The following is a 25,149-nucleotide window of genomic DNA, read 5'->3' as shown; positions in this document are numbered from 1 at the left end:
ACGTGCAGCAAAAATTACGGCACGGTAACCTGCTGTGTACACAAGGGGATGTGCACTTAACAATGTGCGGTCGTAAGATCGCAGCACCTATGACGTGCACGGCCACACAACTAGCCAATCAGAAGCGCTCTGACTTGCTGGCTTGCTGCCGTGGCCTGTGTCCTTGGCCGACCGCTCCGTCCAATCTATCGCGGGTATCCAAATGTCATCCAGGGCATCTGAATTTAACGGTAGTCACTCAGCTTTCGTGTTCTGAACTTTTCATGGCCCTGCAAGTTATCCTGAAGCTCTGCACTCTGAAGCAACAGGAGGTGTCCGACAGTAACCGCCATGCCTGTACCGGAACGTGGTGGATCACGCCGACGGCGAGTTCACGCTGGTGCTCTTCGAGGACATCGCCTCCGACCCCATGCTGCCGCGCACCAAGTCCGTTCGCTGCGTCATCGCCTGTGGCCACGGCGAGGCCGTCTTCTTCCGGTCAGCATCATGCCTGTCCTGTCTTCTTCAGTTAGTTCAGACTACAGAGTTTAGGCCTGACAGTGAGCCACCATGTTTGGATCGTTGGCGGCTGGCGCAGGCGACGGCGAGGAAGGCATGATGAGCGTGACGCTCTTCTTCCTCTGCTGCAACCACCGATGGAGAGACTGAAGCGATGGCGCAATGCAAGGCAACAGAAAAATGCCCATCTGCTTCGTCGATGTATTGTGACTTGAAGCAAGAGATCGTTGTTCTTGCGTCGTTGTTCAGGGACGAGTAGTTTGTTGCGGGACTTCAAAATCCACGCAATGTTCGATGACAGTGGATAGATCGTCATCTTCCATGTTACTATCGCGGCTCATCTTCAGAATTCAGAAACCAACCAACACAGAGTTCGGTGAGCCCCGGCATGAAGCAGAGAGGCGTTTGCTGGGATCTCGGGCTGCGAGGTCCCCTGGAGGAAGAAGATGTTATGCACGGGACGTCCGGCGTCCGACAAGCCGCGGCGGAGGAACGGAGTGGATCGCGATCTGGGATTTTAGTGAATTGTGCAAGAGAGATCACAAGCATGGGGAAGTCACCATCAGAGAACAAGCATGTGTGGATATTTACCTTCAGAGAATAAGCATATGTTTAAATAGCATAATAACTCCATAATCATATGATAATTGTCACACCCTGAAATTTTTGAATTTCAGAATGTGATTAAAATTAAAAATAAAACAACAATTTTCTCATAGTTTTAAAATTTTCTCAACATTTTCTTTTCTTCACAGGGAATTTAGTAAAAATAAATAAAGTTTGTTTGAATTAAAAAAAATTAAAATGAAGTTGGATTGTGTGTTGCACTCCTGCTACCATTGCATTGTTTTAATGTTGTGGTTCAATTTGAATTTGGATTCTTCGAATTTGAATTCAAATTGAATTTGTTTGAATCTCTTGCAAAAGAAAAAAAAGCCTCTTTCGGCCCAAAACGCCTCAGCCGGCCCAGCCCGTTTCCTTTCCCCTTTTCTCTCCCGCGGCCCAACTTCAACCGCCGGCCCACCTTCTCACTCCGGCCCGGCCCGTCCCGGCCTCCCCCTCCCGCAGCCCACCGACAGGCGGGGCCCGCCTGTCGGGGTCATCCCCTAGATCGGGACGGACCAGGTCTCTCCCCGAGTCCGGTCGCGCCCTGATTCCTCGCCGCGCCGTCCGCGCCTTGGCGCGCACGCCAAGGTGGCCCCGCCCCGCCCTATAAAGCGTCTCCCCGTGCCCCTTTGATCCCCTAGTCGCAGCCGTCGCCGCCTCGCGTGAAACCCTAGCTCGCCGGAGCGCCTCGGCCGCCCCTCGCCGCCGTACCGCGTGGTTTCCGTCGACCTCAAGCTGCCCGAAGCTTCGCACCCAGGTAGTGAAGCCCGCAGGGCCGTTCTCTCCCTCCCTCTCGCTCCGTTTCGGCCGGGCGTGCTCGCCGGCGCCGCCCCTCCGCCTTACGCCGCCGCAAGCCTACTCTGCTCGCCCCTACCCCGCGCAAGCTCCGCCTTCGAGTCCGTCGTGCTGCGCGCTCGCTTCCCAACCTAGCCGCGCTCGAATTCGAGCCCCGGACGGCCGATTCCGATCTGCTCCGGTGACCCGCCGCCGCGCCCCTCACTGCCGGCGACCGTGCGCCGCCACCGGTCCCGCCCGGACCCGCCGAGGCGTCCTGCTCGCCTAAGTCGCGCGCTCCGAGCCGCCAGCCGTCCAAGCCGAGCCGCCGACCCAGCTGAGCCTAGTCCGAGCCGCTCTGACCTACTCCACACCGTCAGATCTAGATCCAACGGTGCAGATTAGATCTTACCCGAGTCAAACAAGCCAGGTACCGGTCAGCCTTGGTGTTTTTGCAAAAGAGCCCTCTACGTTTTCCGAAATCAACCCGCGGTCTCGTTCTATACAAAACTAATTAGGTTTTGGTCCAAATCTTTACAGTAAAACCCCTGATCTTTAGAAAAATCATGCCCGTAGTCCAGAACTCGAGTTTTTGCATGTTAGCCCCTGTAGTTTAGGTTTAATTTCGTTTTAGCCCCTGTTTTCTTCAGATCTAGCCCCTGGAAGCTCTGTTTCTTAACAAATAAGCTCCTAGAACCTTGTTTTAGCCACATCTTTCACGTTTTAACTCCGTTTTCATCGATTCTCACGCTCACGTGATCCTTGCAACGTGTGCGATAGTTTTATGACCTTGTTATCCTCTGTGAGCACAATTTTCTGTGTCTTGCAAATCTTTTCTGTTAGTCCTTAACCTTTTAGTTAATCGCGACTAGATCCCTGAAGCATCGTTTATTCCATAGAATCGCCGTTTTAGCTCCGTTTTCCGTGTTTCTTGCACTCTCATAACCGTAGCAGCGAGCCCTATCTTTTAGTGCGATCTTTTAAAGCTTTTCTTTTGTTTGGTGTATTGTTCTTAGATGTATCTTGTTGTTTGCTTGTATGTTTGCCCGATGTTTGCTCCGAGTAGAAGGATCGCTGTTTGAAGGTTGAAGATCAAGAGTTCCAAGTGAGAAAAAGCTGAAGAGCAGTAAGAGTAGCTTTTCGTTGGAGAAAGGCAAGTGACCCTAACCATCTTTCTGTCTATGCTTATTTACAAGAGTATTATGATGATCTAATTGGAACATGGAGAACCACCCAAGAAAACCGTACAACCACAATACTAATGGGCTCTGGTCTTGGCTAAGTAATTAGATGAACTATATGTTGTGTTGGGGTTGTTCCGCTTGGTGGTTATGAGTTTGTGTTGTGGAGCGGGTGAAGGAAGCTGCGTCTTCTGAGGGACCGCACGGCAGGGACCAACACATACATATAGGAATTCTTTGTAAAGGCCTCGTAGCGTCCCTATGCAATCACACCTCGGAAGTGTGGTATTGTGCCTGATCAGCACATATGCGTGGTTGGGTTCAAAGTTCTTCGGAACTTTTACGCGAATTGTGGTGAAAGTGCACAACCTCTGCAGAGTTAAAACTAACCGGTTAGCCGTGCTCACGGTCAAGAGCGGCTTGGACCCTCACATGATTAATAAATTTAAAGATGGATATAAATCACATTCTGGTTATTTCTTGTGGCCTTGCTGAGTACCAACCATAAGTGTACTCACCCTTGCTTACTGCTGCTCAGAAGGAGAAAGTCGTGGTGAAGTCTTTTGGAGATGTTGCTGAGTTCTAGGCGTACGCAACCCCCAGTCGATTGCCTGTGAAGTTTGGAGCCTTCGTTTCCAGGATAAGCTGTAAACTCTGATAGTCTTTTATTTGTTTTTTTCGTGATACTGTTACTGATTATTCACTTATGATGTCTCTATATGTATGAAACTTGATCCTGGCATACATATAGCTATGCATTCGGTTTTGTTCTTAAAACCGGGTGTGACAATAATACAGGGTTATTATATTATGTTTCATGAGACAAAGAATTCTTGGTATCTAGTGACATTTATTTATTTATTTATTTATTTATTTATTTATTTATTTATTTATTTATTTATTTATTTATTTATTACCTGACCGGAGGTATAATATGATACATAACATAAATAATATAAGCTGGCAAGACGATCGATCAATCAAATCAAAGAAGAAAGAAGGGAAGAATTCATTGGTATCGTACTAAAGACACTTCAAATTAAGACAGCCATTTAAATTGATTGTTCAAGAGATTAAATCACTTGATCGAGCAGGAAACATAACACATTTCCGCGCAATTGTTAGCACCATCGTGACCGCCGAGCAACGGCATGGTCGTCGTGTCGTGTCACACAGGTTGATCTGAGGTCGATCAGAGCATACGTCGCAGCGCCGTTGAGGTCACTTGGGCATCGGGCCGTTGTTGTAGGCGTCGCAGCGCCGCCTGATCTCGCCGTCGGCGCCGGTCTTGACGCCGAACAGGCTGAGCTTCTCCATGGCGCGGCCGAAGTCGTCGAAGAAGGCGGTGGAGTTGGCGGCGTAGCGCTGCACGAGCGGCTTGGTGCGCGGGTCCGTGAAGAGCTCCTCGTCGGTGCTCAGCAGGCCGAGGCCGCGCTCCAGGTTGACGAAGTACATGTTGTCGAACTTGCCGGGCGTCATGATGTCGTTGAAGGCCGCGATGGTGGGGTCCTTGAGGTAGTCCTTGCACACGGCCTGGAGCCCCTTGGCGTAGGACTGGTTCATGCTCGGGTCGAAGTCCTCCGGCTTGCCGCCCTTGTCGCGGAAGTTGTAGAGCCGGTCGGCGAACTCCTTGCAGTGGGAGAAGCCCAGCGTGTGGGCGCCCGACAGCGCCACCAGCTCCTGCACCGTGAACCCCTTGGCGCCGAACATCTGGATGAGGCGGTCCACCGTGTAGTTGGCGTGCGGGAGCTCCACGTCGGGCGCCGTGGGCGACGAGGACAGCGAGTCCCGGCGCCCCAGCGAGACGGGGTACCGGGGCCCGCCGGTCATGGTGACCAGCACGCGCGACGCCAGCGCCAGGATGTCGGCGCAGGACACCACGCCGGGGCACTCCAGCTCCAGGGCCAGCTTGGCGCGCACCACGGCGTCGAAGGCGTCGCCGGGGAGGGAGTGGTTGATCTCCGCGTCGTGCTCCGACTTGGCGAACTGGTTGGACGCGATCAGCACCGACGCGTCGCACCCGCTCACGAAGCAGTCGTGGAAGAAGACGCGGAGAACGCCCGCCGCCGTCGTCGGGTTCGCCATCTGCTTCGACTGGACCACCTCCGCGATGATGCGCTCCGTGCGCGGGCACGACTGGCTGTAGAACTCGGGCGACAGCGGGCCGCCGCCCGCGACCGGCTGCGGCTGCACCTGCCCGCCGGCGGGCACCACCGGCGGGCCCTGCTGGCCGCCCTGGAACGGCGGCATCTGCGCCGCCGCGCGGGCCGAGAGGGCGGCGGCGGCCACGAGGAGGAGGAGGGACAGGCGCATGGCTGACATCGCTGTGCGTGTGGCTTTTGGCTGATGGGTGTTCCCTCCTAACGTGGAGGGGGGCGAGTGTGTTGGGTTCAAGAAATGCGAGGAGAGGGGAGGGGTTGGAGGAGCGGCCGTTCTTGGAGGCCATGGAGGGGAGCAGAGGGAGTGGCGGGGAGAGCTTCGCGGGGGGACAACGGAAGAAGAGGAGTTGTCGATGGAGGAAAACACTGCATGTCTCTCTCCTCCTGGCTTTACTACATTTAGCGAGCTGCCAACCTTCAAATGCAGTGGATTTGTGCCTGGAAAACCGTACAGAACAGGTTACTGAACCAACAAATTACATATTGAAAAGAAAGGACTCTTGCAATTCCCATGTGTTGTTTTTTCGGGCCTGCGATTAAGGACAGCTTTAAGGACTTATTCAGTTAACCTTGGATTAATCCTCTGCCCTCTCCAATCCCCTTTGGGAGGGGAGGTGATTAAGCAAACAAGGCCTAAGAGAGATACTCTCGCGATGCAAGTAGCCAGTTAGTGTTACGCATGTGCTAACATGCTATGAATGTGTTGCCTTGATGCTTCATTCATTGAAACAGCAAGAACCATCAAACCTTGCTCCACCATATGGAGGTACGTCGTTCAGATTGTCTCATGGGGTACAGGATGGTCCACAGTCAAGCTGGACAGTGATGCCAACACATACATCATCAAACAAATCGAATGAATCTGAACTGGACTCTGGCCAGTGTACAACATCACGCACTACTAAGACCTCTTGTGTACATTCATCAGCAACGCTAACTTGAGATTGACAGAGAACAGTGTCCACTAACAGTAAGGGTCCCCAAACTACGTAGTACATTCTTTACATCATTTCTGAAACTGGCTAGGTTCCTGACTTTTCAGGAAACAAGATGGTACGATCACGGGAATAGTTGACAAAAAGCTATGCTGATTCCTTCATGTTTCCTGAGAATGGCAGCAGAAAAAAGATAAGTGATGGCATCATGCGATATCTTGAGAACAAAAAAAAAACGCACACAATATAATACGTTACAGTTCTCAGCAGGGCCTTCTCTTATCCACTTTCAAATGAATGTTGAACCACTTCTTCCTTCGAATCCGATCTTTAGGTTTCTTTTCCTTCTTATTTTTTGTAGCCTCATCATCACTTCTGGATCCATCCATGGGCTGGCTCTTCGTTTTCTTCTCCTTTACTGTTTGATCATCCTCATTTTTGGATCCTTTAGATGGTGATTTTCCTTTGCTGCTACTGGAACTCCGTTGAAGAGTTGGGTTGTTGGTGTAGGATGCATGAATTGCATTCCTTTCCTTTAGAAGATCATCGATCTATAAAACATAGCAAGGAGAAAAAAAAAAAGGTCAAACCACGATGAGAAGCGCAGATAACAATTTCATGAATGCACATACCGTTTGCATTTCCTGAGCATATCTACTGGTCATCTCAGTGAACTTTGCCAAAACCTGTCAATTTTATCTCTTATAGTGTGTCGAGCATTAACAGAGAACAAGCAAGCAAACTATTTAAAAGCTGAGGGCATACCTCCCTATACTCGGACTCAAATTTAGACAGCTCAGATCGTTTTGCAATTATCTTTGCCTCCACACTTCGTAGCCTCTCCTTTTCAGCAGAAAAGGGTTCAGCACATACAACCTCTATAGTATAACTCGCACTTTTGAAGAAATTATCACCTAAAAGATTGTTGATTTTTCAATAGATTGTACATAGTAATGGATAAGTACATACAGTGCAGCAGAAAACAGTTTACCATAGACAGCGAAATAGTGAGTTCCTGCTTTCAGTTCATTTACTTCACATGGTTGAAAGCCATCCAATCTTTTAAAGAATGCGCTGTCAGGATCCTTTGCAGCAGCAGCCTAGTAGTAATAGGATCTCTTGTGAAAGGAAGCCCACAAAGAAACAGAAAGAGAGGCATACAAAAAGGCACTAACTTGTATACTCACCGGATTGTTCTGTTCAAATCGATACACAGGAAAACCTAGAAAGAACATCCCTGCAGAAGTAACTTTCCCAGTCTTTGTACTATCTTCCTGCACTAAGCTAATAGAAGTTAGCTGAAATCATGCTCAAACAACAAAAATACATACCACTACAGATTATGCGCAAACAATCACATGGCAAAATCACAAAATCTCCTTCTGAATAGAATACATTGTCAAACAGCAGGTATTTTATTCAAACAAGGAAGAAACTTCAAAAAAATAAGTTAATAACTATGAAGTGCCTTTGTAAATATACATCTGTCTTATGCTCTTGTATCCCCCACATGCATCCACAAGATGCAAACTGTGTATTTTATGGATTTCCTTTACCCCAAAGAGCTCAACTGAGTTACTCGGATTGGTCCCCTAGGCAAAATATTTGAATTTGAGTCAATACTGTAACTAGACTAATCCAACCTCAGTAGATTGTTACATTTCCTTACCCACACTCAGCAAAGCATGCATAGATAGCTTTGTAGCCTCACTCAAAAAGAACTGGCTCTAGTTCCTGGTTGGAGTATTCACACAATAGCGAGAATTGCAAGGGCCACATATTTCTATTTTCTTTCTTAATGGTAACATTGCACAGCAGCAGAGTGTGTTCTGGTAATTTAAATGGAAAAGTTTCTAGACGGATCATAGAACAATACTTAATATGAAGTCAGTTGAGGTATAGGCAGTTTATCCCCTGGGAGAGTGGGAGATCATGCAAGAAAATGTGTACAGTTGAGACTCTTGGTAACATCTCTGGACCAACAAAAGCTTCTAGATGGATCATAGATGATGCTAAGGAACATATTCGGCATTTACATGGTACCACAAAAGGAATTGCTACAAGTCATCCAATTCAATATTGATGCCATGTGATTGAGAAAAAGGAAACAAAATTAACTCACTATGTCACAATGAGTAATTCCCCAGAAACAACATTACTGTATGCGCTATCATTAAGCATGTTGAGGGAACCCACTTTAGTTCACACAATCTATTATTAGAAATTGATGGAGAGAATAATTGTTTGTATTCCTCCAAACCCTAGAAGGGTGGGATATATAGTTCCTATACATGGACCTCTAGACATGGGCTAAATATACACCAACACACCCCCGCAGTCTGAACTACCGGCGCAGCGGTGTTCAAGACTGGACAACAAGAAAGCCAACACCCCCCCCCCCCCCCGCAGTCTGAGCAACCGGCGCAGCGGTGTTCAAGACTGGATAAGAAGTGAGTACAAAGAGTGTACAAAGGGCAAATACCCCCCCCCCCCCCGCGCGCCACAACTAGTCACCTGCTACGTTGCGGCTGGAGCGAAACTCCGAGAAGGTCGAGGAGAGTAGTCCGTTGGTGAAGATGTCAGCAAACTGAGAGGTAGTCGGGACATGGAGTACCCGAACATCGCCGATGGCGACTCTGTCGCGCACGAAATGCAGATCGATCTCCACATGCTTCGTCTGCTGGTGTTGGACGGGGTTGGTGGAGAGATACACGGCGCTGACGTTGTCGCAGTAGACGAGCGTGCTCTTGGCGAGCGGGCTGTGGAGCTCCGCCAAGAGCTGTCGTAGCCAGGACGCCTCTGCCACGCCGTTAGCGACAGCCCGGTACTCCGCCTCAGCACTGGAGCGGGAGACGACCGGCTGCCGCTTGGACGACCAGGAGACCAGGTTGCCGCCCAGGAAGACGGCGTAGCCGGAAGTGGAGCGACGAGTGTCCGGGCAGCCAGCCCAGTCAGCGTCGGTGTAGACAACCAGCTCAGTAGAGGACGAGCGGTGAAGCACCAAGCCGAGGTCCACAGTGCCACGGACGTAGCGGAGGAGACGCTTTAGCGCAGCAAGGTGACTCCCGGGGATCATGCATGTGGAGACAGACCTGCTGAACCGCGTAGGTGAGGTCCGGCCTGGTGAAGGTGAGGTACTGCAAAGCGCCGGCCAGACTCCGGTAGGCAGTAGGATCAGCCACCGGATCACCCAGATCAGCAGACAGCTTCGCCTGAGTGTTGACAGGAGTGGAGCAGGGCTTGCAATCAGTCGTCCCAGTCCGATCCAGAATATCAAGTGCGTACTGCCGCTAGTGAAGAAGAAGATCAGACGGGCGAGGCTCAACAGTGACGCCCAAGAAGTGGTGGAGCTGACCAAGATCCTTCATAGCAAACTCCTGCTGCAGAGAGGAGATGACACTCTGAAGCAACCGCTGACTGGAGGCTGTGAGCACAATGTCATCGACATAGAGCAGCAGATAGGCAGTCTCATCCCCACAGCGGTAAATGAAGAGAAACGTGTCAGACTTGGCCTCGGTGAACCCCAATGTCAGCAAGAACGTGGCGAACCGAGAGTACCAAGCCCGAGGAGCCTGCTTCAGACCATAAAGAGATTTGTTGAGCCGGCAGACCATATCCGGACTACTCGAGACCACAAATCCCGCTGGCTGAGAGTAGTAGACAGTCTCTGACAGAGTGCCGTGAAGAAACACATTTTTCACGTCCAGCTGGTGCACAGGCCAAGAGCGCGAGAGCGCAAACGAGAGGACCGTGCGCACCGTAGCGGGCTTCACGACTGGACCGAAGGTCTCATCATAGTCCACACCAGGTCGCTGAGTGAACCCCCGGAGAACCCAGCGAGCCTTGTAGCGCTCTAGTGTGCCATCAGCCCGACGCTTATGCGTCCAGATTCACTTGCCAATCACCACATTGCAACCAGACGGACGCGGTACGAGGTCCCACGTCTGGTGGGCAAGAATAGCTGCGTACTCCTCTTCCATCGCGCAATGCCAGTGAGGATCCGCCAAAGCGTTGCGGACAGAGGAGAGTACCGGAGAGACCTACGGCTCTCCCTCGGTGGCGGAGAGAGTCGCGGCCTAAGACGTCATCCGCCGAGTCACCATGGGATGGATATGCCGAGGATCCCAATAGATGACTGGCGGGTGGTACACCTCCGGCTCGGCTCGAGAGAGAGCCAGAGGAGGCGGCGGCGGCGACGGCTCCAGTGTAGGCGTCGCAGGAGCATCCGGAGCAGGAGGCGGCGCCGGTGTCGGCGCCGACCGACGCCGGTACACCTACACCGGCTGAGCGTACCGCTGCGGCGCTGGTGTCGGCGCCGAACGACACCAGTACACCTGCACCGGCTGAGCGTACCGCACAGGTGCTGGGGAAGGCACCGGGGCCGCACGTGGCGCAGCGGGAGACACCGGGTCCGCGCGCGGCACGACCGGAGGTCCGGGGGCCGCGCTCGGCGCAGCAGGGATCACCGAAAACGGTGCCGGTGCGCCGGAAAACCTGCAGGGAAAGGATTAGCAGGTAACGGTGGCTGAACCACCGGGTCAGTCGAAAACAGAGACTCCAGCTCGGGGTCAGGAGAAGGAGTGGAGGAGGTGGAGTAGGGGAAATCCGACTCGTCAAAGATGACGTGTCGGGAGATCAGGACGCGGCGAGAGGTGAGGTCAAAACATCGGTACCCCTTGTGGTCAGGGGAGTAACCGAGGAACACACAACGAGTCGAGCGGGGCGTCAGCTTGTGAGAAGCGGTGGCGGAGGTGTTAGGGTAACACGCACACCCAAAGACCCGAAGGTGGTCATAGCGAGGAAGGATACCGAAGAGAGCGTGGTGTGGAGTGGGAGCAAGAGAAGTAGTGGACGGAAGACGGTTGAGCAGGTAGGTGGCGGTGTGGAGGCTCTCAGCCCTGAAGCGCGGGGGCAGAGAGGCCTGGATCAGAAGGGTGCGCACGACGTCGTTCGTCGTGCGAATCATCCGCTCAGCCTTGCCGTTCTGAGAAAAGGTATACGGACAAGACATACGCAGCTGAACACCCCGAGAGAGGAAGAAGGAACGGGAGGTGGAGTTATCGAACTCCAGCTCGTTGTCACACTTGACGGCCTTAACGGTGAGGCCGAACTGAGTGGACACCCAGGCAAAGAAGTGGAGGGGAGTGGGGAAGGTCTCAGACTTGGCGCGCAAAAGAAAAGTCCAAGAGTAATGAGAAAAATCATCAACAATGACCAAATAATATTTATAGCCAGACATGCTGAGTACAAAAGATGTCCACAGGTCACAGTGAATAAGATCAAAAGAATGCGCAGTATGCGAAGAAGAAGAAAAAAACGGAAGTCTAACATGACGACCTAACTGGCACGCATGACAGAGGTGCTCAGCAGGAGCCCTAATACATGGAACATCGGTACTACGACTGAGCTGAGCCAAAACATCGCGGCCGGGGTGACCAAGCCAGCGGTGCTAGGTGGTGGAAGAAGGCGTCACGGCAAAGGCAGTAGACGAAGAAAAAGTCGAAGACGGAGCAGCGGAAGCAGGAAGCTGAAGAGTGTAAAGGGGCCCCGGGCTATCACATCGGAGGAGCGGACGCCGGGAAGCCGAATCCTTCACAGTAAGACCAGAAGAGTCAAATTTGATAGAACAGGAGTTGTCAGCAGTAAACTGGCGAATGGAAAGAAGGTTGTGAACCATTTGAGAAGCAACAAGAATATTAGGAAGACGAGGAGCAGAACCCACGGCGGTGAAAGGAAGGCAAGACACATCACCAACCATGATAGAAGAAGGACAAGAGGGGTGTGGGGGTCGGACAGAAGAGAGAATAACGGCATCAGGAGTGGTGTGGAAGGAGGCACCCTAGTCGGCGATCCACTCGGTGCTGACCGGCGGCGTCAGTCCCATGGTGCTGAAGGACTGCGCCAGAGCAGCCTGGTCCCACCCCCCAAGCCAGGTCGGCTGCTGGCTGGGCTGAGCGGGCAGGGTCCAGTACGGCGCAGAGAGGGGAGCAGCACCGGTGAACATGGCCGCCGGCTGGAGCTGAGGACGAGGCCCCCCTCCCGGACCCTGGAACGGCCACATCGAGATGCGCCCTAACCATGAGTTGCTGAAGGATGTCTAGGGCGTACCTCCAGGGGCAGGGGCAGAAGCGGGAGTCGGAGCCAGAGCCGGCGTGCCCCGACGGCCCCCACCGGTACCGGTACCCCCAGAAGCAACACCACCACCACCACGTCCCCCCTCCCCCGCCGACGACGCCCCCCCCCCCCCTCCAGTCTGCCAGGCGAGAGCCGGTGGAGCAGCGACGAGCGCGGTGGAGGTGGACGAGGGCGATCCGGGCGCGAGACCCCTGGTGATCTCCTCGAGGGTGAGGTCGTCCCTGACCTGCAGGAAGGAGGGGAAGGGCCTTTGGCGGGCGATCCAGCTCTTCAGGTGGTCATAAGTGCTGCTCAGGCCTCGCAGGACATTGAGCACCAAGACCCGATCGGACACCGGATCCCCGAGGTCGTGAAGAGCATCGGCCATGCCCTTCATCCGCCGGCAGTACTCACCAACGGAGAGGTCCCCCTGCACGAAGGTGCAGAAGGTGGTGTCGAGCTGGAGGGCGCGGTACTCGGCGTTGCCGAGGAACTGCCCCTCGAGCGCCACACAGGGCTGCCGCGCGGTGCCTCCGTGGGTCCTGACGAGGTCCTGAAGATCCAGGACATGGCGACGCTGTCGAGGCGCAGCCACGCCACATCCTGCGCCTCGATCGGCGTGTCGAGGAGGTTGTCGAGGGTGTAGCGGCGGAGGGCGAGCAAGACCTGGTCCCGTCAGCGTCCGTAGAAGGAGGACGTCGGGTCGAGGACGGTGACCAGGGCCCTGATGTTCTGGACGCCGACGGCCTGGAGGTGGAGCTGGGCAACCATGGAGTCGGTCGGGTCGTACCAGGCTCCAGATCCAGCGGGCGGGGCCTCGTGGGAGGAAGAGGCGCCGGGCTCGGGCACGACGGGCCGGCCGGAGGAGACGCGGAGGAAGTGCTCCGCCTCGACGACCCGGAGAGCGGAGGCTTCGGCCGGCCACGCGAACCCGCTCCTGAGCCGCCGAAGCCTCCGACTTGGCGACGAGGAGGGCCGCGGCGAGAGTGGCGTCGGCCTGGTGCCCGCGGAGGGCGGCGGCGGAGAGCGGCGCATCCGCGGGCGACATCCCGAGCCCGGTCCACGCGGGATCGGGCGCGGCGACGGCGGCGCGGTGGGCCCGCAGGGCGGCGAGATCGGCGGCCGCACACCCTGGAGCAGCGGCCGCGGCCTGCAGCAGCTGCGCTGCGGCCTGCAGGACGGCCGGATCGGCGCCCTCGGCCTGCAGCAGCTGCGCCGCGGCCCGCAGGGCGGCCGGATCGGCGCCCACGGCACCGCCCCCCCCTCCTTGGGCGTCCTGCGCAGCAGCCTGCGCGGCCTGCAAGGGCTGCACGGGCTGGGGCGGCAGCCCCTACAAGAGCGCCCCGGCGGCGGCGGTGCCCGCCGCGCCGTCCGGGGCCGGCCCGAGGACGACGAGGGCGGCGGCCGGGACGCGCGCCCGCAAAGGACCAGGCGGCGGCGGTTGCAGAGCCGGCGGCGGGAGCAGAGGGCCAGGGGCTCGGCGCAGGGGCGGCAGCCAGAGCAGAGGAGGATGGGAGGGGAGGGAAAGAGGAGGGGGAAGGGGGCGGCCGGCGGCCGGCCATGGCTGCCGGCAGCGGCGGCGGCTGGGAGGGGAGGGAGGAGAGAGGAAACATAACCCTAGGCTAATGATACCATAATGGAGAGAATAATTGCTTGTATTCCTCCAAACCCTAGAAGGGTGGGATATATAGTTCCTATACATGAGCCTCTAGACGGGCCTCTATACATGGGCTCAATATACACCAACAGAAATAACGGTTACCAGACACATCTACATGGATAAACAAACCATCATTGTCATTCTCATACTAAAGCTATGACAGTACAGGCGTACAGCACACTATAGCTATCTGGTTGTGCCCTCAAGGGTATAGCAAATCAAGATCTAAAGTTGATAAAGATTTTTTTTGTTTTCACATGTTTGGCAGGGCATGTTTGTCAAGTGATAAGCCTCGTTTGTTCATTTGGACTTGCAAAATTAAAAGGTGGCTACAACATCCATACCTGTAAAGCAAGGCTCAATCCACCATTGTCCTCAGGCTCAAAATACAGCAGCTGTAAATAGAAAAACAAAATAAAATGCCTTAGGACAAGTTTATGTGTCAGCAAACTTGCTGTAGTGCAGTTACACAATATATAAAATACATAAAGAGAATCAGCTAACCATCTATCGATCATCATAAGTTAAAAATAATGGAAGTGCAGTAATGTCTTCCCTAAAACAATAGTGCAGATTAGTTTGGTAGTATAACAAAAAAAAACGTTTAATTCTGTAATATTACATTTACAATTGAAAGAATACAATGCTCATAAGTTAAATGATTTAATCAGGTTACATGGTTAATTCTGTAGAAACAGGAAAATAGCTCACTCGTGGACGATCATGTTTACAGTTGAAAGGCAATAACTGATGTAATGGAGCAGTTACATGGTCAAAAAATCATAGAAGATGGATGAACAGTAAATGCGCAACAAACCTTAAATTTACTTTTAGCAGTTGAATGAACTCTACACACTAAGCCCATTTTGGCTTCTTTGTCTGTTATGTCTACAGAATAGAAGTGAGCTGTCTGCTTTTCTACCTGCCAGAATGTAGAAATATGAAATGTTACTGGCTGGTCGGGAAAAAAAAAGGAGTATAGATAAAGAGCCATGAGAAGTAGTTGCCAACCTTCCTACATACAGACTTGCCCAACTGAAGCTGAAAAATCTCTACTGACCCATTCAATGCCTCCTCTAAAACTGTTGCCGAGACAGTGGTCTTGATTGGAACACCTAATTTGCTGCACAAAGATATTACATTGCATATGGCAAATAATATAGAGTAAAGCATAATACCAGATATATTGTCAACAAGCTACCTAAACAGAGCAGCAAACACTGTATTTACAGTATTGAGACTTGATAGGTCCAGCTCCAGTTCCTGACTATCCGCTTCGATGGCCTGAACAGTAACAAAAGCATTAGCATTACACAAGAAACAATCAGCTCAAGCTCCTCAATCATTCCATCAATCACCTCAAAACCAGATGAATCATATTGGCGCCTCTTATCTGGATCTGACAGGATGTTGTAAGAGAATGTAGCTTCTTGGAACTTCTCTGAGGCTATAGGGTCGTCTGCATTCTTATCTGGATGGTACCTGCAGGAAAGTTGTTACCAGAAAAATACTAAGAACAGCTGCATTATCTCCTCCATCCATTTACCAGTAGACAGGATAGCTAAAAAGCCTAAGCTACAAATAATCTACACATAGGGACAAAGCATTGTTCGTTGTTCAAATCTAATTATTCAGAAGCTCCCTAATACTGCTCTTTCTGTGCCCAAAACGCTCATACAAAAGGAGGAGAATATCCTAAATTAGCCAAAATTATACAGCTACTCATAGTTGGAAGGGAAAATAAGCCAAAACGCTATTTTTATAAAAAAAAATTGAACACAGCCCTTCCCTATGAGCCCGATAACAGCACTCGAAGTGCCCAAATCCAAGAGCATTACAGCTGTTACTTACTTGAGTGCCATGCGGCGGAAGGCGCTCTTGATCTCCTGCTCAGTAGCATTACGCCCCACCCCGAGCACCTCGTAAGGGTCCCTCCTCTGCGCCGCGGCGCCGGCAGCTGCCGCCGACTCCCCCTTTTCTCCCTTGAACGACCCAAACTTGGGCCCTGCCATGCTCGCCGGATCACCCCGACGGGACCAGCGTCCCCCCGCCCCTGAAAAAAAACTAGGAACCCGTCGGATCTTATCAGCGGCGGCGAGGAGCTCCGGTCACGCCAGCCCGCCGCAGCCGGGCGGCGGCGGGGCTGCGCTCCCTGTCAACGGCGGAGCGAGAGCCGCTAGGGTAACGCCCTCGGGGAGGCCGGCGGCCGACCTCGAGGCGCGGCGGATTCGTGGCTTCTGCTAATTCGGGGGTGGCGAGGCAGGCGGGGGGAAGAAGAGGAGGCCGACGAAATGGGTGGGGGACACGAGGGAGGGAGACGTGACCGTGGGAGAGAGGCGGACGAATTAAATTACGAGCCGACATGCGGGGCCCACCAGGCAGTGGGTCGGGGAGAGTGACAGTGCGGTGCTAGGCTCGAGCTGTACAGGCGGCTACCGCGTCGCCGTCTTTGCCGCCCTAGAGGTTTAACCGTTTTAATACAGTCAAACGAGTTGCTGGTCGTCTGCTGACAGGTGGGGCCAAGGGCATTGGGCTCGGTGGTCTGGGCCACACGTCAGTCGAAAAGTGTGAGGATAGCTTCACTGATGCCTGATGCACCTTTGCACCTGACCCAAATTGGCGGGATCCTTCCAAGTTTTTTTTTTTGCGGGAATAAACTTCAACTAAGAGTGTGTTTAGTTGATGAAAAAATTTGATTTTGGTAAAGATTTCATTGTTACATGATAAATAATGTCTAATCATGGATTAATTAGGTTTAAAAGATTTCTCTTGTGCTAATCAGTTAGACTGTGTAAATAGTTTTTTAATTGCATTTAATAATCCATATATGTGTCAAAAGATTTGATGTGACGTGTACCGTAGAAAATTTTTTGAGAACTAAAAAAGGGCCTAATTCAGCTCAGCGCTGCAGCAAAAGCAGTACTAATCACTGAACAATCTTAGGGTTGCCTTTGGCAACGTACAAGTACGCACAGTTGCCAGTGCGGAAAAAATCAGGCCTTGTTTAGTACTTCAGTTTCCAAAAAATTTCCAGTAGTACCTGTCACATCAAATCTTCGAACATATACATGAAATATTAAATACAGTTGAAAAAATAATTAATTACACAGTTTAACTGATTAGCACGAGATGAATCTTTTAAGATTAATTAGTCCATGATTGGACATTATTTGTCAAGTAACAACGAAATATGCTACAATACCAACATCCAAATTTTTTCACCAACTAAACACACCCTCAATCCTTTTTCTTAGAAAATAATATTTACTTCTCTTTTGCACCTCATTCTAGGGTGCGGTTTCCATCCACCACTGGAGAAGGGCTAATGTGTTTACAATCAACAAATTGGTGAGCATCTGGCAATGCTCAGATTTCTAAAGCAGCTCGATTTGAACTGCACGCTCCGATTCTCCTTCACTGATACCATGTTCAACATTTCAAGCACAAGATGTCTTCCAAAAGGACAGTTAACTCCCAGCGAAGCACAAGTTGGTGTTCAGATTTCCTGGCAGCCACACAGGTGTTCCCAGCAGTGCAATACAAATGCAAAGTTCAGAACGACAAGTTGTAAGCGTAGTGCATCACAGAGAGATCTGATAAGCATACAGCAGGTACTGCTTAGCTGCATAGTGGATTCAAGGGCCCACTGCTTGCCTGTAGAATTGTCTGGTCACAACCAAAATGGGCTCAAGAAGAGATCACAATCTATCGTGAATGATTGACCATCAGCGTGGTCCACAGCCGGGCAGATTTGCATCTCTACTCCAGGCTAATGGGACAAAACAAACACTCCAAATGAGCTTGCACAGCACAGTGGTGGTTGGCAATGGCAGCAAGACAAGAGTTCAGCTCCATCACCAAAGCTCCTCGAGTCTAGTTTGCTAGAGGAGCTAAGGTATGGTCACTCCTCACAAGGTCGCGAGTTCGAATCCCAGCTGGGATGAATTTTCGCTTGTGGGTAAAAAATCCCCCTTGTTGTGCTCGCCGCAAGGCTTGGCCCTCTCGGGCATGGGCCAGGGTTCGGGAAGTTTTTCCGCGGCCGGGTGAAGCCATGTTACTTCCTTTTAATGAAAAACGGTGGGGTCTGTTCACACCCCCCCGGCCGTGTTTTTTTTAGAGTTCAGCTCCATCGGATTTCAGGTTCTCGTATCGTCAGCTAATCTCCCATGTGAAGGCCATGCTGGGATAATGCAAGCACTTGGAAACTGACAGGTAGGTGTTTGAGAGAAGAAGATCATCCTGGATGCTACACGTTCTGTAGTCTCTGCTGAAGAACACATCCCTTAACAAAATGCTTCTGGTTAGGAGTGCAAATTGGTGATCCTCAAGTGCACTACAAATATTTGAACTAAAGAGGAGTGGATGTGTATATGAGGGTCGCCAATTTACACCCCCTACTCGTGTTCTTCCCTGGGCCACATTATCATGGTCTGCATTAAGTAATCACCACTTGTCTCTTGATTGAAACTGAAATCAGACTATACAAGGTAGGGACTGCCACTGCAAGTAGATCTGCATTTTGCTACCAGGAGCAGTCTGTTCTATGTAGTGAGCCCATTGTACCGCACACGACAAATTCGGAAAAAAGTACAAGGTTATTTAACGCCATTACAGAAAAAACAAAAGAGTGTGAAAGATGGTATTGAGAATCTATTATCTTAATACAATAGTGTTAAAAGAAGGCACCACGTTCACTGAGAGAGTCTAAAAATTCCCACATTAATTTAAAAAAGAAAAAAGCATACACCGTTGGATTTTATGAAGATCTAACGGCCAAGACTAACTCAAAGAATCCAAATCTAATACGATCAATAAATACATAAATTCGAAATTAAAAAAAATATGAAAGTCGATTTCCATATGAAGTAGGAACCAGAATAGGAACCAAAATAGCTCAACGAAAGTATCATATGGATTATAAATATAATAAAAGGAAACATGATTCCATAAACCCATAAAAGGAAACATGATCCAGTTATATAGACTTTTTTTCTTAACGTGTCATAATGGCCTATCCATGGCTTTCAAGAGGACATGTACATCCACTGATCCACCAGTACAAAAGAAAAAAATAGTGTGAGCAAAGGGAGTGCCACCATCGTGATGCTTGAATAGGAGGGATCAAAGCAATATGAAAGCTAGATAGATATAGAAGGGAAAACATTATACCAATGTAAGACAACGGCGAGATTGCTCCGTTGGACCAATCTCCACGCACAAAAGGTCACCATGAACTCCAGCAAGATTGATACGCAGGATCAGTTGTAAATTAACTCGGCCATAATGTTAAAAGAAGCCAATGTTCATTGAAAGCGGCTAAAAATTACAATGTTAATTGGAAAAACAAAAGTATATACACCATTGGATTTTATGGAGATATAACAATTTAGACTAGCCTAAAAATTCCATACGAAATGTGTACTAAGTGCAACACTCATTTGTAAGGTTCCTTGTGATGGAACCTACCCACCCATGGTTCAATTTGACTCGGCCCTAGAGCTCACATTTTCCTAGATTTATTCCCGAATTTAACCGACGCTATTCTTTCAGTGATACGCAATGTGCCCGTCAACGGCGAGGCATTTGTGGTGACTTCGTCAATCTCGGGGATCTACCAGCGAGCCTGTTGTATATACTCATAGAAAGATGATTTGTGGTGTAGGGTAGTGTGCATGTATACCAAGAAATTAAGCAAATTTGTGAGGGAATCAGAAGATGATTTTGATGAAAAACTAACCAAGAGTCATAGAAAGCAAGCTTGATTTTTCCTCTGGGTCAAATTTCACAATCATCATCGGATGGGAAGCTAAAATAAGAAGAGAAGATGTCAACCGCTTTAGGATAAGGGGTTCATCAATAATCTAGCGCGTCATTGGTTTCTTGGATGTAGTAAGCATGGTGCACATGGACAGGCATGAGGCTTAGGCGGGAGCAATACGATTAATTATTGATGGATTCTTATGCGCTAATCAATGCCAAAGTTGCCAAAGGCCATGGCTTAATTGGAGTAGCGATACAAGCCAGCTCATCAATTACAACCTCGGAGAGGGCCGTTCAATAGTAGAGTGTCTATGGTAGGCCACAATCTGAATAGATGATTTGGTTCTCTCACAAATTTTGATTTCGAGAATATTCAAATTAGAAAACTTCAAAAAATAGATAAATAAATAGGTACATTCCTAGAAAAGTTTAGAAAAAATAAGATAAAATTGATTGACACAAGCAATCAAGGAAATACAACAAATACCTTTTTTCAAAATGGTATTGTAAAAAAATCTTAATGTTAGCCGGTGAATACTGAAGCTAAGAATTAGTATTTTCTAAAATACCAAAGCAACAATTTTTTTTACTTGGCAAAAAGTGAACATATATGACATATTATGCAAAATAAACCCACTTTAATTATTGAATGCTCAAAATAATCATGTGAAAGACTAAAGAAATAACACAAATGACACACAAAAAGATCAAGCGCATATTGTCTAAAGGCCAGAGCGCATATCACAGAATCAATGACATGCGGTGAGGGAGAGCGCGGTGCAGAATCCACCATCCTAGCGGAGGACTAAATAAAGATTAGTAGTGCATATGCAAGAAACAAAAATGAGCGATCGAACGACCTAGCGGAACGTAGAGGCTTGATCGCTACATGGAAACACATGATGTAGTAGGCAACAGTGTATGCCACTCATGAGTTGGAAAGAAAGGCTGGGAGAGAGAGAGGGAGAGAGAGAGAGAGAGATGTGGAGGAAAAAATAACTTTCCATAGCAAAGAAGGTGATCAATAATAGATTGAACATGGCGTCTTGAGAACATATTCACTATATATTTTTTCAAATATTTGATAATTAAAAAAATAAATAAATTAAAATTGAATATTCACATAGAGTCCTACCAAATAATAAATTAGGTATATTAGCCATTAGTTTTTACATGGCTTCAGAATTGAAATAATCAAATATGAGTGTATTTCAAATAGATGTTTGAAATAAAATAGAAGCGACCATAATTTGTATGTAAACAAAAGGGAAAATCAAGAGGTACAAATTAATATTAATCACGTGGTTAGCATGTGGAGGAGGTCATATGGATGCAAACATCAAATTTATGATGAAAAAATACAGCTGAAAGAAATAGTTATAATGCTTTCAATAAATATATAAAACCATACTTCCCCACAACTAACCTCCCCTTTATCATGAAAATGAATACACATTCCACGTCACACAGTAGGATGATAGAAAAGGACAGTATCTTGGTTTGGCCCACTTCAATGAAACAATAATAATGAAAGATAATATTATTTAATAAATTTATTTCCAAGTAAAAAAATGCAAATGTTAGTATAAAAAACAATCTAGATACCCGCGCTATTTGCGCGGGCAACCTTGCTAGTTTGCAATGAATACAACGTAGTAGCTTTAGATCGTTATTGTTGAAATATAAATGAATTGTTGGTCGGTTTAGGCTTTAGGGCGCATAGTAAATATCCACACAGACTGCTCAAGTATTATTTTCATGTTGGTAATACAAGAATTCCATAAATTAAATTCAAGGGACGCAGTTTCATCGAGCTATCTGACACTCGTTGGACACGATAATCTGTATATTCCCACAAGTTTACAGTTTTTTTTTTTTGCAATCTGATGGACAAGAAACTCCTACTTGACCAATCTATATGGCAATGGCTCCTGTGCACACCTGTTCTTTTCAACAATTGAAAACATTATCTGAATGATCTCCAAGTCATTACAGATAATTACAACTTGATAAAAGCTATGTGGACTGATGCATTACTAGACTGAAGCCAAATGAAAAGTACCCAAATGAACTTGTCAAAAGTACCCAGATCGAGCAATTTTTTAGGCACACAGAAGTTTCAAACACTGCATGTCACAAGTTTGCCTCACATACAACTGAGGCTAACAGACCGTGAAAAGCAAGCTCAGGAGACTATAAATAGAGCATCTAATTATTGAACGACATCAATCCATCCATTCTTAAGAACTATAGCAACAAAATTGGACACCGCAAATGACCAACATTTAGTTCTCAGCCACTTCAATGAGGGTTGGCCATAATTTTTAGCAGTTACTACTGTGCATAGAACCCTAGGTGAACTGGTATTGGTTTGGACAAATACAAATCCTGGATAGCACTACATGTCAGGATTGACAGTAATACAGTGAAGAGTACAAATGATCGTATTAGATCAATCATCATGCTCAACTGGAGCACCGCAAATTCATGGACCAAAGGGTTCCAAGTGCAAGATTGATGTGACCAATATTATCGAACTGCTGCCTAAGTAAACATTCACAGACATGATATGTAATATAAGGTACATACAAAAGTATGCACCTTTGCAATCACAGAAGTGCAGAATGCGACTGTGCAATCCAAGATGAAGCAGATGGACAGGTACAAAGAAAAGTGTGCGTACATTCTTGAGCAAGTCCATGACGGGAGTCTAAGCAACATGGATGCAGTTGTACTCGTCGGGTTGGCCTCGCGCCACCCATCCAGCATGACGACGGCGACAGGCTTCCCCTTGGGGAGCTTAGGGTGGTCGGGCAGCATCCACGAGAACCCCGTACTCCCCATTGCCAACGGACTAGATGCACCTACCAGATCACACGCAGCAGCACACAGAAAGCAATAGCGGGTTAGACCACGCAACAAATCCGCATCGAAACCACGATAATTTTCGCCAAAACTCGAAGTTAGTAGGCACGACACGTGTAACTAGATCAGATCTGAATACAAATAGCTTGCATTGGGGTTTGGGTTTCGCGCAGCGGGAAGAGAAATGAAGGGGCGGGCGTACCTGGTCGATACTCGTTGCCGGCAAAGGGACTGATGAAGACCTGGCGAAGGGCTCAAGGGCGGCGCCGGTCGGTCAGTACTCGCTGCAAGGAGGAAAAAAAGATGGACGGAGCCACGAACGCATGAGAAGTTTTTTTTAGGGATCACAGACACACGAGAGATGATCAGGGGAGAGGAGAAGGGTAAAAAAAGTCATCGTGGACACTAACCGTTATCTAGACCCATGAAGGTGTGAGGTGCCTCAGTTGAGGGGTCGGGCTTGGCCCAGGCTGCGGTGTAGTGATTGCACGCATCAAAAACCCACGAGAGTCCACACAGCAATGATGATCCAGTAGTTTCTGTAGTCCAGTGGTTACAAGAGTTCTGATTACACATGAAATTATGGGTTCGACTTTCTATAGAAGCGAATATTCTAGAATTTAACAACATTTGTGCTATCAGTGGTAGGTGACGTTTCCATCAACAGCGAGGCATCTGTGATGACTTTGTCAATCTTGAGGATTTGCTGACTCACTCTTCAAAGATGCTCATAGAGATAGGGTTTGCACTTTTGCATTCATATGGATAAGTGTGTGTGCACTGTGAGTGTTTGAGTTGTACTGTGTAATCTAAAAAAAGCAAGGACGATCCAGCAGTGTTACTCTCTTTCATTGAAATGGAAAAGGAGAAAAGGAAGAGAGGAGGGGTGGCTTGTGCATGACATCAAAGTGTAACTCGGTGTGGATCTAGGCATCTGCACCTTTCTAGGTTAGAATCACTACACGTATAATGAAACAAATAACGAAAAAAGGCTTGATCTTTTCTAGATGTTAGCCATCTTTTTGTTCAGAAATGTGGTTATATACTACAATTGCCACTGAGATCTTAAAGTGACATATGGTAGTTAATTTGTTACTGTTTCAATAGATGAGAGGTTGGCTTGGGACTCTGGTGTTATCAACAATTACTAAACATTCAAGTTCAAATATGAAGTGAAGCTATACTTGAAAAAAATTCAATTATATTCTTATAACGTATGGATGTGAAGCATTTATATTTAGCAATGTTTTTGACCAGACCATCTTGTCTCTAAGATATAAGCATCCATCAGTTCTAAAGGACAAGCTAGAGAGACTGCCAGGTGAAGTTAGTGCATCCTAATAACAAAGTTAAGCATCGAGGACACAGTTGGAGGGAGACCTCATCTTTTAATAAGTCAACATTTTGCTAGAGATGGCCAAACTGTGAGGTATGATACTAACAGTGATAATGAGAGTTAGTTGATATTTCTATAATGTCACTTATCTATAATTTATTTATGCTCATACCTATCGAATACATAGATTAAACTAATTGTTGTTCTATATGTGATGCAGCTTGCTACAAGGCAGTCTAACACAGAGCGACAAATGTGGCTGAATGCATAAATTATGTCAGGAATCTAAGGATCATAGGTTACCACACATCTGCACATAACTGAGATGAGCCATCCCCACTGTTATGTTCTACACTCCTAACAATATATTTCGCTCTGATGAATTTATATAGATCTTATTTACAGTTTTTGATTTTATTTGCTCAAGTGTTCACTAAGATAAATTGACATGAGATAGGTTACTATGTCCTTTTTAGTGTTATGAATTTATATTTCATAATTATGAGAACATCTTCATGAAGATGAGACAGATATTTGCTTTTAATAGTCAAACTTGCCATCTCCTACTTAAGACCTCTTATGCCATGATATGGCAAGAGGGGAGAGGAACACATGTATTTATAGATGCTCGTGGATGTTATGGTGTTGCTATTTGGCAGCTTTCATACTTTTCTTTTCAAAATATCAACTCTAGAATTTTTTCATCCTTTTCCAACAATATTAAGTATCTTATTCTAGAGAATTTCAATTTTACCATGAAACAAGGCAATTTCTTTTTCTTACTATTTCCAAATTATTCTAGAACCTTGTCAAATATGCATTGTTATTTTTCAATCTGCAATCATACCTGATGCCTTGGTGCTTTGGTTCAGACTGAAAAGACCATGACACCCTAAGAGGAGTGGAGTGGAGTTGGTGGAGTGGAGTGACTGTTTTGAGGAGTGGAGTGCTTCCAAACAAGCACTATAATTAGTGGCAATTCCTAGTTACATCTAGTGGTAGTTCCTGGGTGTAACCAGTTGCACGATCGCTGAACTAAAAAAACTTTTTTCCTTTTCTTCAAACATTGAACCAGTAGCGCTGGCTTAAAACTCTGTAACCTGGTTGCTTGATAATGAAATTCAGGATGTTGCCTATGATGGAAGAAAAGTTAGTTGCCTTATTGGACTTGGACCAAATAGGAGTGGTAACAGATCATGCCTCTATTGCTCTCCTCACAATCCAACTTGTATATATATTTTTAATTTAAAATTATATAAGA

General features: G+C 48.2%; 2 protein-coding genes and 1 pseudogene across 4 annotated transcripts; 1 reads left to right on the top strand and 2 right to left on the bottom strand.

Moving 5' to 3' along the window:
- The first annotated feature begins 263 nt into the window (after window positions 1-263).
- Window positions 264-1,020, top strand: LOC120656191 (annotated as a pseudogene).
- Window positions 1,021-4,047: 3,027 nt separating this feature from the next.
- LOC120641326 (peroxidase 31-like) lies at window positions 4,048-5,585 on the bottom strand. The gene has a single exon (XM_039917395.1). It carries the CDS (start codon window positions 5,379-5,381, stop codon window positions 4,281-4,283), a length of 1,101 nt encoding a protein of 366 aa, XP_039773329.1. The 5' UTR covers window positions 5,382-5,585; the 3' UTR covers window positions 4,048-4,280.
- Window positions 5,586-5,919: 334 nt separating this feature from the next.
- On the bottom strand, window positions 5,920-16,248 carry LOC120641312 (chaperone protein dnaJ 16-like). Of its 3 annotated transcripts, none has more exons than XM_039917378.1 (12): window positions 15,779-16,248; window positions 15,286-15,409; window positions 15,129-15,211; window positions 14,939-15,050; window positions 14,745-14,849; window positions 14,272-14,322; window positions 7,341-7,427; window positions 7,145-7,253; window positions 6,919-7,067; window positions 6,786-6,839; window positions 6,407-6,704; window positions 5,920-6,323 (listed from the first exon to the last, which is right to left on the bottom strand). In XM_039917378.1, the coding sequence occupies exons 1-11, from the start codon at window positions 15,937-15,939 to the stop codon at window positions 6,417-6,419; spliced, it is 1,323 nt and encodes a 440-aa protein (XP_039773312.1). In that variant the 5' UTR covers window positions 15,940-16,248; the 3' UTR covers window positions 5,920-6,323; window positions 6,407-6,416. The 3 variants fall into 3 exon arrangements, with proteins under 3 accessions (XP_039773312.1, XP_039773307.1, XP_039773317.1); XM_039917373.1 differs by having other exon boundaries at window positions 6,412-6,704; XM_039917383.1 differs by having other exon boundaries at window positions 5,942-6,323; window positions 6,395-6,704.
- Window positions 16,249-25,149: the final 8,901 nt, after the last annotated feature.

This window comes from Panicum virgatum, chromosome 1K (assembly GCF_016808335.1).
Source record: "Panicum virgatum strain AP13 chromosome 1K, P.virgatum_v5, whole genome shotgun sequence".
In the NCBI taxonomy this organism is placed as follows: Eukaryota; Viridiplantae; Streptophyta; class Magnoliopsida; order Poales; family Poaceae; genus Panicum; species Panicum virgatum.
The sequence above is the reverse complement of the archived record's forward strand: the minus strand, read 5'-3'. Positions and strand labels throughout refer to the sequence as shown.